Consider the following 19,227-nt stretch of genomic DNA (forward strand, 5'->3'; position numbering starts at 1 on the left):
AAAGTCAATCCCCAGAAAAAAAAAAAAAAACTACACACCAAACATAATATGAAAAGTCAAGGGATAAAGATATGCCGTTCTATCACAGATCAAAAAGCTAGAGTAGCTATACTGATTTCGGACTCAACAAACTTAAGAAAAAGAAAAATTTATCAATTTGGAGGAAATAGGGGTAAAGATAAATACTACATAATGATAAAAGGGGTCAATTCTCCCAGAAGACATAACATCAATCTTTAATATCTACGTGCTCAACATTAGAGCACCAAAACACATAGGTGGAAAAAAAATCTGACAAACTCTAAAAGCCATTTACGACTTTTTTTTTAAAGAAAATTCTCAGCAAAGTAGCAAGAGAAGGGACTGTTCTCAATCTAATAAAGAAATCTACAGCAAACCTACAGAAAATATACCTATGGTAAGAAACCAGATGCTTCCACACTAAAATAAAAAACAAAGCAAGGATGTACCCTTTCAGCAATCCTATTCAGCCTCATACTGAAGCCCTAGAAAATGTTGTAAAATAAGAAAAGGAAATAAAAAGTACACAGACTGGGGGAAAAAATAAAACTTTTATTTAAGGTGAAAATCCCAAAGAATCGATTTAAAAAAAAAAAAACTCCTTCAACAAACAGCCATTTTAGCAATGGTGCAGGAAACAAGATATTTATACAAAAGTCAATTACCTTCTTCTTTAAAAATAATTAACATTGGAATTTGAAATTAAAAACAATACATCAGCACAAAAAAAGTAAATTTATGTACAAATCAAATAAAATATATACAAAATCTATGACAAAAAACACAAAACTGTGTTAAAAGGTATCAAAGATCTAAATAGATATTTCATGTACATGGATAGGAAGACTCAATAAGTTGTCCTCCCAACTTAATCTACAAAGTCAACACCAATCAATATCCCAACAAAGTTGTTTGTGGATAGTGACAAAGTGATTCTAAATTTAAATAGAAAAAAGACCCAGAATAGCCAATACAATATTGAAGAAAAACAAACTTGGAAAACTTACACTCCTGATGTCAAGACTTCTGCAAAAGCTACAGTAACCAAGATAGCATGCATGGACAAACAAATAGATCAATGGAGCAGAATAAATAGCTGAGAAACAGATCCACATAATGTAATCAACTGATCTATGACATGGGACAATGGCAATTCAATACATAAAGGCTAGTATTTCCAACAAATGGTGCTGATATCCATGTAGAAGAGTCAGAGACATAAGTCTTACATCTTTCACAAAATTAATGCAAAAATGGGCCACAGGTCTAAATATAAAATGAAAACTATAAAACTCCTAAAAGATAATATCAGAAAACCTAGGTGAACTTGCGTTAGGCAATTACTTCTTAGATATAATACCTAAAAGCACTATCCATGAAGGGAAAAAAATGATAATTTGGCCTTCCCTGAAATTAAAACTTCTGCTTTGTGAAAGACCATTAAGAGAATGAAAAGATAACACAAAGACTAGAAAAAAATTTTGCAAAATACATATCTGATAAAAGACTGATATCCAAAAATACAGTGTGGTTTCCTAAAACTCTAAAAAAGAAAACAATCCAAGTTTAAAAGGCCAAGGATCTGAAGGCACACCTCACCAAAGAAGATACACAGCTGGCAAAAATACACTATGAAAAAAACTCAAGAAAATATGTCATCAAGAGAGAACTTCCAAGTTAAAACAAGATACCACACTATACACCTATTAGAATTGCTAAAACATAAGACACTGACAATACCAAATGTCAACTAGAATGTGGAGCATTAGGAAATCTTTAGATCTGGTGGGAATGTAAATGTACAACCATTTTTGGAAGACAGTTTAGCAATTCCATGAGCAAAACTAAACATACCTTAACATACAATCCAACAACTGCAATCCTTGGTATTTATTGAAATAAGTGGGAAACATGTCCACACAAACGTGTACATGAATATTTACTGTGGCTTTATTCATAATTGCCAAAACCTGGAAGCAAACAAGATGTCTTTTAACGGGTGATGGATAAACAAACTGTGCTACATCCACTTAATGGAATATTAGTCAGCAATAAAACAATAATCGGGAGGCTATGCATGTGTGGAGGCAAAGGGACATATGGAACTGTACCTTCCGCTCAATTTTCTGCAATCCTAAAGCTGCTCTAGTGAAAAGTTTATTTTTAAAGATTTATTTATTTATTTTAGAGAAAGAGATAGAGAGAGAGCACACATGAGTGGGTAGAAAGGCAGAGGGAGAGAGAGAAAAGCAGCAGACTCCCCACTGAGCAGGGAGCCCAATGAAGTGCTTGATCTCAGGACCCTGAGACCATGACCTGAGCCAAAAACAAGTCAGGCGCTTAACTGACTAAGCCATCAGGCGCCCCCCAAAAAATTCTTTTTTTTAAGAAATGAGCTATCAAGCCACAAAAAGACATGATGAATGTAAAAGCATATTGCTAATGGAAGAAAACAATCTGAAAAGTTTGTATGATTCCATGTGACATTACAGAAAAGTAAAAACTGGATGGGGCGCCTGGGTGGCTCAGTCGTTGGGCGGCTGCCTTCGGCTCAGGGCGTGACCGGCGTTGGGGTCGAGCCCCCACATCAGGTTCCTCCACTGGGAGCCTGCTTCTTCCTCTCCCCTCCCCTGCATGTGTTCCTTCTCTCACTGGCTGTCTCTCTGTCAAATAAATAAATAAAATCTTTAAGAAAAAAAGAAAGAAGAGAGCGCCTGGGTGGCACAGCAGTTAAGCGTCTGCCTTCAGCTCAGGGGGCGTGATCCCGGCGTTATGGGATCGAGCCCCACATCCCGGAAGCTCCTCCGCTATAGCCTGCTTCTTCCTCTCCCACTCCCCTGCTTGTGTTCCCTCTCTTGCTGGCTGTCTCTATCTCTGTCAAATAAATAAATAAAATCTTAAAAAAAAAAGAAAGAAAGGAAGGAAGAAAAGGAAAGAAAAAGAAAGAAAGAAAGAAAGAAAGAAAGAAAGAAAGAAAGAAAGAAAGAAAAAGAATAAAACTGGAGATATTAAAAAGATCAGTGGAGCACAAAAGATATTTTTAACATTGAAATTATTCTGTATCACATTGTAATGGTAGTTGCATGCCATTATACACTTGTCAAAAGACAGAATATACTAGACAAAATGTGAACCCTAACGTAAACTATGGAGCGTCAACTAACAATAATCTACCAGGGATAGTTCCAGTTCAAGATGACAGTGTAGGAGGCTCCTGAAATCACTTCCTCCCACAGACATACCAAACCTACATATACAACAATTCCCTCTGAAAAATCCAGAAACTAGCTGAACAACTCCTCTAAATACCATAGGAATGAGAAAAAACACTGAAACATGTAGGAGAAGCTGAGATGATCTTGCCATAAACACCACCCCCAGCAAAATAGCACAACCAGGAGAGAACTGACAACTCCAGCTTCTGCCTAGGTACAAAGAATTTGGACCCGACATCTGGCACCCTGACCTTTAAGATTATCACCGGGAGACAGGCAACTAAAACATCTAGCTTTGAAAGCCAACACGCATGCATCCATGAAAATCACAAACCACAGCAAACCAAGAGACAGTTCTTAAAGATTCACGTGGACTCACCATGGCTAACATTCCAGGACCCAGCATAGAGGTAGCTGATTGAAACACACCAGAAAGAGGTCTATTTGTTTATGTAAAAACCGAACCTGGGGACAGGCTTCATAACATGCATTTAGAGCCAACTCACAATTCTCTCGGAGACCACAGAGCCAAGCAGATGCCATCTTTGTATCTCCCTCTGCTTCACTCCAGTGCCATCATCTCCTGAAGGAGCTTTGCACAAGTCTGACACCCCGGTTTTTGCAGCTGCTACCTATGGGATGCCCCTTGATCATGTGGCTATGGTGCCAGTGGAGAATATGTTCATGGATTCCACAGGACTGAAACAAACAGAGAAAGTTCTTAACACCAGCTATCCCCAGGGCACAGCACAGGGAGACAGACAGAAACACTCATCTACCAGTCTCCCCTGAAAGAGGTATCTTTGCATACTTTTAAAGTTGCTGCCTGAGGATCCACCTTCCAACCAGCCTGACTGAGATCACCCTTAGAGACACTGACAGGTCTTGGCACACCCTCAACTACTGGAAGACACATAAGAAAAAAGAAGTCAACTTTGATAATCCGAAAGGTCTGAGAGACAACCAAGAGCTAAGATAGAGTTCAACTCCTATACAAGATCATACCTTCAAGACTAGGAGGTGGCTGTTTCATATAATGCACAGAAACCAACTAGAGTGAAGGAAAATGAAGCAAAGGAATATGTTTCAAACAAAAGAACATCAGAAAAAGACCTTAACGAAATGGAGATAAGTGGCTTACCTAATAAATAGTTTAAAACAACTGTTATAAAGAGGCTTACAACATCAGGAGAACAACACATGGACACAGTGAAAATTTCAACAAAGAAAATATATAAGTACCAAACAGAAATCACAGAGCTGAAGAATACAATAACAGAACTAAGAATTTCAACAGTAGACCTAGATGAAGTAAAAGAAAGGACCAGTCAAAGATAGGGCAGCCTTCAAGAATTCTGAATTCACCCATTCAGAAGACCAAAGAAAAGACCAGAAAGAAAAAGAAATTAAAAAGAGTGAGTATATAATAAGGGATTTATGGAACAACATCAGATGGAACAATATTCACATTATAGAGGCCCCAGAAGGAGAAGAGAGAGAAAAGTGCCAGAAATTATCTTAAGAAATAATGGGGAGGAAACAGACTTTCAAATCCAGGAAGCTCAGAAAGTTCAAAAATAGATGTTCCAAATTAGGTCTCCAAAGAGATTCACACCAAGACACATTATAGTTAAATTACAAAAAGTTAAACACAAGGAGAATTTAAAAAGCAACAAGAGAACAATAACTTGTTATATACAAGGAAACCCCTCCCAAAATATTATTAGCAGATTTTTCAGCAGAAACTTTCAGGCCAGAACAAAGTGCATTATGTATTAAAAGTGCTGAAACTGGGTACTGGCTGGCTGAGCTGGTAGAGCATGCAATTCATAATCTCAGGGGTTGTGAGTCTGAGCACCACATTGGGCATGAGATCACCTAAAAATAAATAAACTTAAAAAAAAAAAAAAAAGGTACTCAAACAAACCACCAAAAACAAGAATAAAACCGCCAAAGGTGTCTTCCAGAATTCAAGAAGAGATAGAGTTTTCAAGACAAGCAGAAGGTAAAGGAACTCATCACCTTAGACTAGCTTTATAAGAAATGTTGTAGGGAGTTCTTAATCCAAAACAAAAGGCTGCTAATTAGTAACAAGAAAACGTGAAAGTATGAATCTCACTAGTAAAAGCAAATACATAAATTCGAGAATAAGCTAATATAATTGTGGTGGGCTAACCACTTCTAAGTATAATATAAAGGCTAAAGGAAAAATGTTAAAAAAAAAAACTCTAACTACAATAATTCATTAATGGATACACACAAAATAGCAAATTGTAACATCAAAAACAAAATGGGGGTGGATAAAAATGTAGAGCTTTAGAATGAATTCAAGCTTAATGACTATCAACTTAAAATATAATGCTATAAAGATGTTTTTGTAAGCCTCATGGTAAACACAAGGCAAAAATCTTCAGTAGATACACAAAGACAAAGGGAAAGGTATCAATATCACCACAGAAGATCATCAAATAGATCAGCAATAGAGCAAGAGAAAGAAACAGGGAATTACAAAACAGTTAAAACTAATTAACAAAATGGCAATAAGTCCATACCTATCAATACTTCTTAAATGTAATGGTATAAATTCTCTAATCAAGACATGAGTGATTAAATGGGTAAAAAAAAAAAAAAAACTATATACGCCTGAGAGACTCACTTCACCTTTAACAACACACATAAGTTAAAAAAGAAGGGATCGGGAAAGATATTCTAAAAGGGGAAACCAAAAAGCTGGGGTCAGTGCGCTTAATGAGACAAAATACACTTTGAAACAGAAACTGCAGTAACTGACAAAGAGTAGGTCATTATATAATGATAAAGGGGCTCAATCCAACACGAGGATATAATATTTGTAAGTATTTATGCCCAATATAGGAACATCTAAATATGTAATGCAAATACTAACAGATTAAAGGGAGAAATAAACAACAATACAATAATAGTATGCAGACTTCAATACCCCACACTTTCTCCAATGGATAGATCATCCAGAGAGAATCAAGAAAGGACTGGACTAAAACAGCACATTAGACCAGATGGATTTAAAAGACATTTATAGAACATTCCATCCAAAAACAGCAGAATATACATTCTTCTCAGACATACATGGAACATTCTCTGGAACACATCAGACATTAGGCCACAAAACAAGTCTTAATAAACTTATGAAGATTTGGGGGAGCACCTGGGTACTCACTGAGTTAAGTATCTGACTCTTTTTTTCTTTTTTTTTTTTTTTTAAGATTTTATTTATTTATGTGACAGAGAGACAGCCAGCGAGAGAGGAACACAGCAGGGGAGTGGGAGAGGAAGAAGCAGGCTCCCAGCAAGAGGCCCGATGTGGGACTCCATCCTGAACGCCAGGATCACGCCTGAGCCGAAGGCAGACGCTTCGACTGCGCACCCAGGTGGCCCCGCATCTGACTCTTGATTTCGTTCAGGTCATGATCTCAGGAGTTGTGAAATCAAGCCAAGCATCGAGCTCCACAGTGGGCATGAAGACTGCTCAGAGTCTGTCCCTCTCTCTCTCTCTCTCTCCCACCCCCATCCTTCTCTGCCTCCCCCAAAAAAAACAAAAGAAAGGATTGGTGGGGAGGATGAGGGTGGGTGGGTGATGATGGTTAAAGAGTTTTTAAATAATTTAAACTTAAAAATGTTTTAAATAAATGAATATAAGAAGATTGATATCATACCAAGCATCTTTTCCAAATACAATGGTACAAAACTACCTATCAATCACAAGAAGAAAACTGAAAACTCAGCACAAATATGTGGAGATCAAACAACATGTCTCCTGAACAACCAAAGAAGAAATCATAAGACAATTAAAAATACCTTGAGACATATGAAAATGGCAATATATAAAAACTTATGGGATCTGGGCGCCTGGGTGGCACAGCGGTTGCGTCTGCCTTAGGCTCAAGGCGTGATCCCGAGCGTTATGGGATCGGCCCCACATCAGGCTCCTCCGCTATGAGCCTGCTTATTCCTCCCCACTCCCCCTGCTTGTGTTCCCTCTCTCGCTGGCTGTCTCTATCTCTGTCAAATAAATAAACAAAATCTTTAAAAAAAAAAAACATGGGATGCAACAAAAGCAGTATTAAGAAAAAAGTTCATAGCAATAAGCATCCACAATAAGAAACAGAAAGACCTCAAATGTCACTTACACTTCAAGGAATTAGAAAAGTACAAACTAAGCCCGTAAGTTAACTGGAATGAAGGAATTAACAAAGATCAGAGTAGAAATTGAGACTAAAGAGACAACAGAAAGATAAGAAACTAAGAGCTGGTATTTGAAAAGATAAATGAAATTGATAAACCTTTAGCTAGACCAACCAAGAAAAAGAGAGAGAATTCAATAAATAAAACCAGAAATGAAAGAAGAGACACTGCTAATGATACCACTAAACTATAAAAATCATAAGAGGCTACTATGAAAAAATTATTACACAACAACATTCTGGACAACCCTAGAAAATGGGTAAACTCCTAGACATGACCTACCAAGAATGAATTATGAGGAAACTGATAATCTGAACAGCCTTGTACTATATAAGGAGATCAAACGGTAATCAAACGAGTTCTCAACATTTGCTACAACATGGACGGCACTGGAGGAGATAATGCTAAGTGAAATAAGTCAAGCAGAGAAAGATAACTATCATATGATTTCTCTCATCTATGGAACGTAAGAACTAGAATGATCAGTAGGGGAAGAAAGGGATAAAGAAAGGTGGGGTAATCAGAAGGGGGAATGAAACATGAGAGACTATGGACTATGAGAAACAAACTGAGGACTACGGGGGGGGGGGAGTGGGATGGGCCGGTGATGGGTAGTGGGGAGGGCACATATTGCATGGTGCACTGGGTGTTATGCGCTACTAATGAATCATCGAGCCTTGCATCGAGAACCGGGGATGTACTGTATGGTGACTAACATAATATAATAAAAAATCATTATAAAAAAAAAAAAAGAAATTATTTGCAAATCACGTATCTAATAAGAGGTTAATATCTAAAACATATAAAGAACTCATACAACTCAACAGCATTTTAAAAATTCAATTTAGGGGCGCCTGGGTGGCACAGCGGTTGAGTGTCTGCCTTCGGCTCAGGGCGTGATCCCGGCGTTATGGGATCGAGCCCCACATCAGGCTCTTCCGCTATGAGCCCGCTTCGTCCTCTCCCACTCCCCCTGCTTGTGTTCCCTCTCTCGCTGGCTGTCTCTATCTCTGTCGAATAAATAAATAAAATCTTTAAAAAAAAAAAATTCAATTTAAAAATGGGCAGAGTGTAGGGGCACCTGGGTGGCTCAGTCGGTTAAGTGTCTACCTTCATTCAGCTCAGGTCATGATCCCAGGGTCCTGGGATCATGCAAATCAAAACCACAGTGAAATATCATCTCACACCTGTTAGAACAGACATTATCATAAAGGCACAGACATAACAAGTGTTGGTGAGGATGTGGAGAAAAGGGAATCCTTGTGTACTGTTGATGGGAATGTAAATTGGTACAACCAATATGGAAAACAGTATGGAGGTTCCTCAAAAAAATTTAAAATAGAACTACCATTTAAGCCAGCAATTCCACTTCCACTTCTGGGTATTTGTCCTTAGGAAATGAAATCACCATTTCAAAAAGATATCTGCAACCCCATGTTCACTGCAGCATTATTTACAATAACCAAGACATGGAAACAATGTGTGTATCAACAGATGAATGGAAAAAGAAAATGTGGTATACATGCACAATGGAAAATTAGTCAATGATAAAAAAAAAAATCTTGCCATTTGCACAAAAAGGATGGACCCTGAGGGCCTAATGTTAACTGAAGTAAGACAAATAAACAAATACTGTATGATCTCACTTATAGGAGGAATCTAAGAGAAAAAAAAGAAATCCAAACTCATCAAAAGAACAAATTTGTAGTTGTCAGAGGTGGGGAGTGGGCAAAGTGGGTGAAGGAGGTCAAAAGGTACAAACTTTTAGTTACAAAATAAATAAGTCCTGGGAATGTAATATACAGCATGGTGATTTACTTAACGATACTGATTATTTATCTGGAAGTTGCTGAGAGAGTAGATCTTAAAAGTCTCATCATAAGAAAACTATTACTATGTGTGCTAATGGATGTAAACTAAGCTTACTGTGCTAATCATTCTGCAATATATATATCAAATTATTATGCTGTACACCTAAAACTAATACAATGTGTATGTCAGTTATATCCAATAAATAATAATAATAATTTATCAGTACTGGCTTATCAACTGTAACAAATGTACCACACTGACGCAAAGATATTAATAAAGGAAATTGTGTAGAGGTACTAGGGGAGGAAGAATTGAGGAGTAGATAGGTATTGCCAGTACTGTCCCTTCAATTTTTCTGTAAATCTAAAATTACTCTAAAAAATAAAATCCATTAATTAAAAAAATAAACAAACTGGCAATATGAAGTGCTAAGAAAGATACAGAGCACCCAGAACTCTCTATACATTGCTGTGGGAATGCAAAATGGTACAACCACTCTGGAAATCAGTTTGGCATTTAATATACTCTTATCATATGACCCAGGAATCCCACTCCTAAATATTTACCCTAGAGAAATTAAAATTTATGCTCACAAAAAAAAATGTATGCAAATATTTATAGCAGCTTTATTCCTAATGGCCAAAACATGGAAACAACCCATATGTCCTTCAGTGGGGGGGAACAGATAAATTACTGATACACAAGAAACATGAATGAATTTCAATGGCATTATGCTGAATAAAAAGTCACTCTCAAAACATTACACACTCTATGATTCCCTATTTATGTGACATTCTGGAAAATGTAGAGGTATAGCTAGAGAAAACAATGTTACCAGGGGTTAAACGTGGGGACAGAGTATAATTACAAAGGGGAGAGCACCAGGGAATGTTTTGGAGTAATGGAACACTACAATATCTTCATTGTCAATGATACTTATATGAGTCTATACAGATCTTGTAACTCAGAACTGTACACTGAAAAAAAAACTACAAATACACACACACACCCTTTATTATGGTGGTGGTTCCAAAAGCATATACATTTGTCAAAGTTCAAAGAAGAATTAAAATGGATTAATTCAATTGCATATAAATTCTCAAAAAAAATTATTTTTAAAAGGCAAAAAAATCGAACACACACTTCGCAAAAAAGATACACAATAGCCAATCAACATGTGAAAATGTCTTTTTTTTTTAAGATTTTATTTATTGAGCAAAAGAAGCAAAACACAAAAGAATATCGTATGAACAGGCAAAACTACCCTACAGAAATAGAAATCAGAAAAGTGGTTGCCAGAGTGGGGTGGGGGTCGGGACAGCAGGCAAAGATAAGATACAGTGGAAAGGGAGACAAGGGAACCTTCAAGGCTCATGACAATGCTCTATTCCTTTGGAAACAATGGGACAACGAACATCACTTTTCATATTATAGGGAACCATTTTTGAGTGGGATTGGTTACATATGTCACATTAGTCAATACTCATCCAATCATATACCTAAGACCTGTGCAACTTATTTCATGTAATTATATCTCAATAAAAACCACAAATAAGTAAATAAATGAGTTAAAATTCTGCTACAGATTATACAAAGTTATCTCTTTGTCGTTCACAGAAACACACTAAAAACAATTTAAAAAGGGTATGTGGGGAGTGCCTGGCTGGCTCAGTCAGTACAGCATGGGACTCTTGATCTCGCAGTTGTAAATTAAAGTCCCACACTGGGTGTAGAGATTACTTTAAAAAATAAATCTTAAAAAAAAAAGTGTGTGAAAGAAACAATTAAGCAAGATACTGGCACAGCCTCAAACTCTACAAACTATGAAGCATACTTAGCAAATACTGTGAAGTCTAAAGAAACAAGAGAGCATAGCAATGCTGACACATGTGCCACTCTAAATCTCAAACAGAATACAGATTTCCAAAACCTTAAGTATCACTATCTTCAGGAAGATATCCAACTCAGATGGGAAAGTAGGCATAGGAAAAGAAAATATGTCTCTAAAGAGACCCTGTTTTATTCAGTGGGTTAGAGGGAACTAAAGAAGAAAGTAAATGGTTAGCTTCTCAGGAAAAGGGGACTGCTGAAATCGAGAGTTAAGGAAAAAGAGAAAATAGAAGATTATAACACAATGACTTAATACCTAAAGAGCTCTCAGGTAAGCCACATCTGCCTCTTTAAGACCAAAAACTAAATGACCCAAGGGTAAAGGAAAAAATACATTTAATGAGATACTGCTTAAGAAAACAAACCCAACATAAACCCTATGTCTACTTCCAAGAGACAGTGTATATGTGTGTGTGTTTTTAATTATAGATTAGGGGCACCTAGGTGGCTCAGTTGGTTAAGCGTCTTCCTTCAGCTCACGTCATGATCCCGGGGTCCTGGGATCAAGCCCCATGTCAGGCTCCCTGCTCAGCAGGGAAGTCCGTTTCTCCCTCTGCCCCTCTCCCTACTCATGCTCGTACTGTCTCTTTCTCAAATAAATAAAGAAAATCATAAAAATACATAAGTAAAATAAAGTAAAATTATATATTATATACATTTATTTCATAATAAATTCAATATCCTAAAACAGAATACAAAAATACAAAAAGACTAAATTTTCTTAAAATGTTTTTTTCTTCCTATTAAATTGGCAACAATTTTACTGTGTGATAATATCCAGTGCCAGTAAGTTTCTAGAAAAATGGAAGCTCGCGTTGGTGGCAATATAAATTGGTGTATTTTCTGTGAGACAATTTTGCAATGTTTATTAAAATTAATATATAAATTCCCTTCAACCTAGTAATTCTGCTCAAAAATGGTTTTCTGCATATGAAAAACAATGTTAAAAAAAAAAGAAGAATGATGTTCACTGCAGCACTGTTTCTATTCGCAAAACTCTGGAAACAACTAAGACCAGTGCACTAAGTAAGTAAATTATGCAGGGTAACAGATGGTAACTACACTTGTGAGCACAGCATAACATAAAGAGAAGGTGAATCACCATGTTGTATACCTGAAACCAATGTAATATTGTGTGTCAATTTTACTTAAAAAACCCTTTTTTTAATTATGGCATATTGTAAATGTTTAGAGTACTACAAAGCCAACAAAAATAAATAAAAGATGTAAATCTAAATGTGTTAAAATAGGGAAACCTGGATGGCTCAGTCAGTAGAGCATGTGATTCTTAATTTCGGGGTTGTGAATTCAAGTTCCACATTGAGCATAGAGATTACTTAAATAAATAAATAAATCTCTTTTTTTTTTTCAGGTTTTATTTATTTATTTGAGAGAGAGCCAGAGAGTGAGGGAGAGCATGAGCAGAGCGGAGGGGCAGAGGAGAGGAGAAGAAGCATATTCCCCGCTGAGCAGGGAGCCCAATGCAGGACTCAATCCCAGGCCCCTGGGATCATGGCCTGAGCACAAGATTAGACGCTTAACCGACTGAGCCACCCAGATGCCCAATAAATAAATTTTTAAAAATAAAAAATAAATGTGTTAAAATAGAAAAAAAATGTTAGAATCTATGAAATGAAAACAACAAAGCACAGAACAGTATATACTTCATGTTCTCTGTTCTATAACAATTTAAAAATAATATAAATTATTATTTATGTAGGCATATATTTGTTTTTTTTTTCTCGAAAGGAATGAAAAACAAAAACTATCAATGGTGGTTGCCTTTAGGAAAAAGGAACAGAGAAAGATTTTTTATTTATTTCACCTGTACCTTTCTATCCACCCTGAATTTTCTAACCTTATGCAATTTTTTTTCTGTTTATGCAGGCAGAAGTCATCGTCTCATTTATTATTTCCCTTTTTGTACCTTGTATAAAAACCAAATGTATTATTTGATAGTTAAAATTTTTAAAAATGTTAAAGCAACTAATATTAATGACAAATCCTTCCTTTGAGAACAAGGTAGAATAAATGGTTAATTTTTCTTGTCTATAACATAAAAACATATTCAACATGACTTAAAATTTGTTATCCTAAAATGCTAGCTAACATTATGAACTGAATTGTGCTTCCCCCTGCCAATTTCATAAGTTAAAGTTCTCATCGTCAATATGACTATATGTGGAAATGGGGCCACTACAAAGGTAATTAAGTTTAAATGAGGTCATAAGGGTAGGGACCTAATCCAACAGGACTAGCATCCTTATAAGAAGAGAAGCACCAGGGATGTGGGTACACAGAAAAAAAGTTCATAGGAAGAAACAGCAAAAAGATGGCCATCTGTAAGCCAAGGAGAAAGGCCTTAGAGAAACCAACCCTACTGGCACCTTGATCTTGGACATCAGCCTCCAGAACTGTTGGAAAATAAATTTCTGTTGTTTAAGACACCCAGGCTGGTATTTTGTTATGGTAACCTCACAGACTAATACAGGCTTCAAATGGATAAACTGGAAAATCTGAGAAAAATTCTATCTTTAAAAATTGACCATGAGTTGTATCAGACACGAGGAAAAAAACACTTAAAATGTGCCATCTTGGGGCACCTAGGTGGCTCAGTCAATTAAGCATCTGCCTCCAGCTTAGGTCGTGATCCCAGGTTCCTGGGATCAAGACCCGCTTCAGGTTCCCGGCTCAGTGGAAGCCTGCTTCTCCCTCTCCCTCTGCCTGCCACTCCCCCTGCCTGTGCATGTGCTTGCTCACTCTCTCTCTCAAATAAATAAAATCTTAAAAAAAAAAAGTGTCATCTTAAGCCTTATTCATGAAAGCTCCATAATAATGCTTGATAGCAATAAAATTAAAGTCCAGATTTATAATTAGAATACCTTTTAAAGTATAGTTGCATCACATTTTAAGATACACCGAATCAAATTTACAAAACAAGAGCAAAAGAGCAAATGATTCTAATAAGCTTAATATTCCCATAAATTTAAAATATGTTTTACAATAATGAGATTTAAATTTCAAGAAAACAATCATACAAAATAAGGTATACTTAAACTAAAGGAGACCCTAACCTCAAAGCATCACTTATAAATACCAGAACTAATGAAAAACCTGCAAATAACACAAAAAAATTCAAACAAGGATATATAAGAAAACAAAAATTCAGTTTTATTAAAATACTTTAAACACACCATACAATACTATGTACTTAAAAGAAATTAGTTTTTATTTACCCCCTGCAAAGGGAGATCCCAGTGTTCTGAGCTTCTAAGTTTGGACAGTGGTGACTGAACACAAACATCCTCTGGTTTTGCATTTAACATCTTTGTTATCTGAAATCAGAATGAGAAAATAATCTAAAATATAAATAAGAACTGAATCATATTAACCAAAATAAAAGAACCATTATATAAACCTGCCTAAACATTTTGCTATTAGTTTTTGGGTTTTTGTTTTTTTAAATAAGCTCTACATCTAACATGAGGCTTGAACTCATGACCCCCAGATCAAGAGGCTCAAGCTCTACTGACTGAGCCAAACACACACCCCATTTTGCAATTAGTTTTAAAGAGTTTTAAATTCAGTGCTTAATTTACAGGCAGTTAGATATAATTTTATTTTAAAAACCTCTCATTCAGTATTAAGGTAGATAAATTAAGTATCACAATAGCCTCCTAATTATTCTCCTACCCACATCTCTACCTCTTCTAATCTTTCAAACGCTCCGCATAGTTCTCTAATACACAAACCTAATGATCACTACAACATTTAACATACAATAATGGCACCCACTACTTACAGATAAAACTCTTAACAATCTGGGCTCTTTAACATCACCCACACATCACTAACTCTACATCCCAACCACACCATTTACTCAACTTCCTTCAAATACATATTATATCTCTAGACCTTTGTATGTACTGTTCCCTTTGTATGTATGTATGAATGCCCTTCCCTCTACTTTTCCCTTGTGAAATACTGCAGAAACTGCTCAAAATTATTCCCCTATCCACACAACTGTCACTCCCACACCTAGGTATTCCTTTCTCTAGGTATCAGTACTTGGTACATTTTTATTATGTTATTTATATTAGACGTATCAAACTATATTATAAATATTTGTCTACATGTCCATCTTTTCCAGGCTATGGAGGTCTTTAAAGAGAGTGCCCTGGGTGCCTGGGTGACTCAGTTGGTTAAGCATCTGCCTTCAGCTCCGGTTGTGATCCCAGGGTCCTGGGATCTAGTCCTGCAACTGGCTTCCTCCTCAGCAGGTAGCCGTGCTTCTCCCTCTGCCTCTGCCCCTCCCCGCTGATCGTGCACTCTCGCTCTCTCTCTCTCTCTCACTCTCACTCTTTCTCAAATAAAATCTTTTAAAAATTTTTTAAAATTAAAAAATAAAATAAAGAGAGTACCCTGACTTAGTTGCCTTTATATCTCCAAAGTGTATGGCTCATGATGTGCTGAATAAACAAATGAAGGTATGGATTGTAACCACAAGTTTGAAATCATTTGTTTAGAACTTAAATACCTTAAATTTCATGTTAAGAGAAATTTATAAACAATAGTTAAGCATCAAATTCAGCCTACAAAAATATAACATATAATAAGTACTATATCAACTACAACCAGTAACAATCTATAAAATGATTTCAGTGAGAGAAGAGCAAAAGGCAGGAGGACAGAATAAATTTGAAGAAAAGATATGTCAACTCTCATTTCACTAGCACCTCTGAGTTGATCCTCTTAGGTGCTAATAACTTCTTAATTATTTATATCTAATCTGTATAAGAAGGTATCTCTTTATAATTCTTCATCTGCAAAAGACAATATTATCTCTAAATCATTTTCTTTATATTCTTTTTTTTTTTAAGATTTTATTTATTTATTTGACAGAGATAGAGACAGCCAGCGAGAGAGGGAACACAAGCAGGGGGAGTGGGAGAGGAAGAAGCAGGCTCATAGTGGAGGAGCCTGATGTGGGGCTCGATCCCATAACGCCGGGATCACGCCCTGGGCCGAAGGCAGACGCTTAACCGCTGTGCCACCCAGGCGCCCCCGCTGTGCCACCCAGGCGCCCCTTTATATTCTTAATTAGGGAACAACAATTGCTTCCTCAAAGGGTATAAGGTCTTCAGGCTGTTCACACCCATGGATCCTTTGTGAGCAGGTTATTTAGCCTACACTGGATTTTGTGGCATACTTTATTTTCCAAAAATGGCCACATCAATATTCCACATCCCACATGCTCTTCCTATGATGTGACACTGACAGTCCTCCAACATCAAGTGCAGTCTACATTCCTTTCCCTTGAATCTGGGCAGGACCGTGACTTCCAAGGCTAAATCATTAAAAGCAATACTTTTATTGCTTCAGCCTGGCTCTCACATGCTTGTGTGTTCTCCCTTCCTTCCTCTTTTTTTTTTTTTTTTCTCTTTCTCTCAGTATACATTTCTCAGGAGACCTGAACAAGTAAGTAAAAAATCTTGGACACCCTTAAACCACTATACTGGAAAGATCTAAAAAGAAATAGATATGCACCAAGATACTGCCTCTTCTCAGCACAGGTATCAAGAAAAGTGAGTGAGCCAACCTTTTCAGGCCTTACAGGCCCTGGCCTCCAAGCCAACCTAGCTAACCCCCAAGTAAAACAAAAGTTATCTCCAGTTGAACCCTGCCCAGACTGCAGATTCCTGAGCAAAATAAATTCAAGCCACTAAGTTTGGGGGTAATTTGTTACATGGCCCTAGTAATAACCTAAAAAGTTACTCAGTTCAAACGTTCAGGATAGGGGTGCCTGGGTGGATCTCCACATTAGCAGAATTCGAAGTATTCACACTCTTACTTCACATCTATTAAGAGATCAGTGTTGAATTAACCTACTTTCAGCTCTTATCAAAATGCCAGGAATAATTTAGTAGATAATTATGTTCCAGAGATTTAGCTACAAGGATAAGGACTTCAGCACTGTTCTTTTTGTTTGTTTGTTTGTTTGTTTGTTTGTTTGTTTTTAAGATTTCATTTATTTGTGAGAGAGAGAGAGAGAAAGAGAGCACAAGCAGGGGCAGTGTCAGAGAGAGGGAAAAGCAGGCTCCTGCCGAGCGGAGAGTCCGACGTGGGGCTTGACCCTGAGCCACTCAGGGGTCCCTACTATTTTTTTTAAATTGAAAACAACTCAAGGGGTATATGACATGGTTGGCTCAGTCACTAGGGCACATGACTCTTGATCTCAGGGTCATGAGTTTGAGTCCCACATTGGATATAGAGTTTACTCAAAACAAAACAAAAAAACAAAGAAAAAAAAAACAAAACAAAACAAAAAACCACCTCAAAACAATGATAGGATATTGGTTAAATTAACTGTGATACACCCATATGACTGAATACAATGTAGTCATTAAAAACATTTGCCGGGGCACCTGGGTGGCTTAGTTGTTAAGCGTCTGCCTTCGCCTCAGGGCGTGATCCCGGAGTTCTGGGATCAAGCCCCACATCAGGCTCCTCCACTGGGAGCCTGCTTCTTCCTCTCCCACTCCCCCTGATTGTGTTCCCTCTCTTGCTGGCTGTCTCTCTCTCTGTCAAATAAATAAATAAAATCTTAAAAAAATAAATAAATAAAATAAATAAATAAAAACGTTTGCCACTGTTCCCCTGGTAGTTATGCCTAGTACAGTGTCAAATACATGTTAAGTACTCAATAAATATCTACTCAGCAATGCTTTAAATCTGATTTCAGAAAATGATGTTCACAATATATAGTTAAGTAGAAAAAGCAAATTATAAAACAGTATTCTGTGGTTTTCTATTTTTTAATATTTAAATATGTGTTTATTATAGATGGATATACAGATAGAAAAACTAGAAAGATAAATCCAATCATTAATTTTGGTTCTGTCTGGGTGATCTCCTTTTTCCTCAACTCAATTTTTTAATTTCTCTACAACAAACTGGTATCGCTTTAGAAATATTTTTGAAATATTTTTAACTCAAAATGTATCAGTGTCTTGTCCCTATGCCCACCAAATTTCTAATCCTCTCAGTAATTTATTTCCCTAGCTGCCTTAAGAGAAAAGGCAATAATATAAACCACTAACAAGAATTTAGTATGCTAATTTTTTAAGAAATTCTACATTTTTTAAATGTAGTAGTATAACTTCGTGTGCATATTATGGCTGAATAAAGTAAATTTATGGTAGATAATGAGATAGAAAAAAAGTTAAAAATAAGAAAAGAGTAAAAGCTAGAATAAGCGACTGGAATCACAAATATGAGTAGTGGGCACCTGGGTGGCTCAGTTGGTTAAGCGTCTGCCTTCAGCTCAGGTCATGATCCCAGGGTTCGAGGATCGAGCCCCACATTAGGCTCCCTGCTCAGCCAGGAGCCTGCTTCTCCCTCCCCCTCTGCCTGCTGCTCTGCCTACTTGTGCTGTCAAATAAATAAATAAATTCTTAAAAAAAAAGTATCAGTACTAAACTCATGGTTTTTCATATATGTACAGATAAACAGATATAGAGATATGTACATGTGTATCGGTTAGTATACAAAAATTTTTCTAGTCTTGTCTGGTGAGAGCCTAGAAACAATGACACTCCACGAGCAATGAGCACACCTAGCACCCAGACCTGGGTTTCTAAATACTATTCTTCAATAAAAGAACCAGGGCTCCTTGAAAAGTATCTTGAAGTACCAGAAATAAGTACAAAAAAAAAAAAAAAAGATAAAAGAGCACAGGATCCAAATTGAAAGATCTCCAATACCTAAGCTAAACATTTCATTTCAATCAAAAAAGTCAATAATGCTATAATAAATTCTAATTCTAGAATAAATACCCTTGAGTTCATATTAATAAAAATAAGTAATTAAATAAATAAGGAGAAAAGAGGAGCTTTCCCTTACAGAAGAACTTCAATTAATAAATGTAGAGGGAATGAGGGAAATAGAAAATCACCAATAGAATATCATATACATGACTGTTGCAGGCCAGAACCACTGCTAGGTGGTAGAACAGTGGGTGAAAGTTTAAGAAACAGTATATTTGCATAGATTCAAAGTGTCTCTCCCA

At 36.6% G+C, this 19,227-nt stretch overlaps 1 protein-coding gene across 2 annotated transcripts in view; it reads right to left on the minus strand.

The window, feature by feature from the left end:
* SENP7 (SUMO specific peptidase 7) overlaps nt 1–19,227 on the minus strand; it is a 155,316-nt gene that overhangs the window by 123,560 nt on the left and 12,529 nt on the right. For both annotated transcript variants that reach the window (XM_040621177.1, XM_040621178.1), the window contains one exon: nt 14,396–14,494. In XM_040621177.1, coding sequence (XP_040477111.1) covers nt 14,396–14,494 — 99 coding nt within the window. The remainder of the gene's footprint in view (nt 1–14,395; nt 14,495–19,227) is intronic.

The sequence above is a fragment of the Ursus maritimus genome, unplaced genomic scaffold (genome assembly GCF_017311325.1).
Source record: "Ursus maritimus isolate PB19 unplaced genomic scaffold, ASM1731132v1 scaffold_4, whole genome shotgun sequence".
In the NCBI taxonomy this organism is placed as follows: domain Eukaryota; kingdom Metazoa; phylum Chordata; class Mammalia; order Carnivora; family Ursidae; genus Ursus; species Ursus maritimus.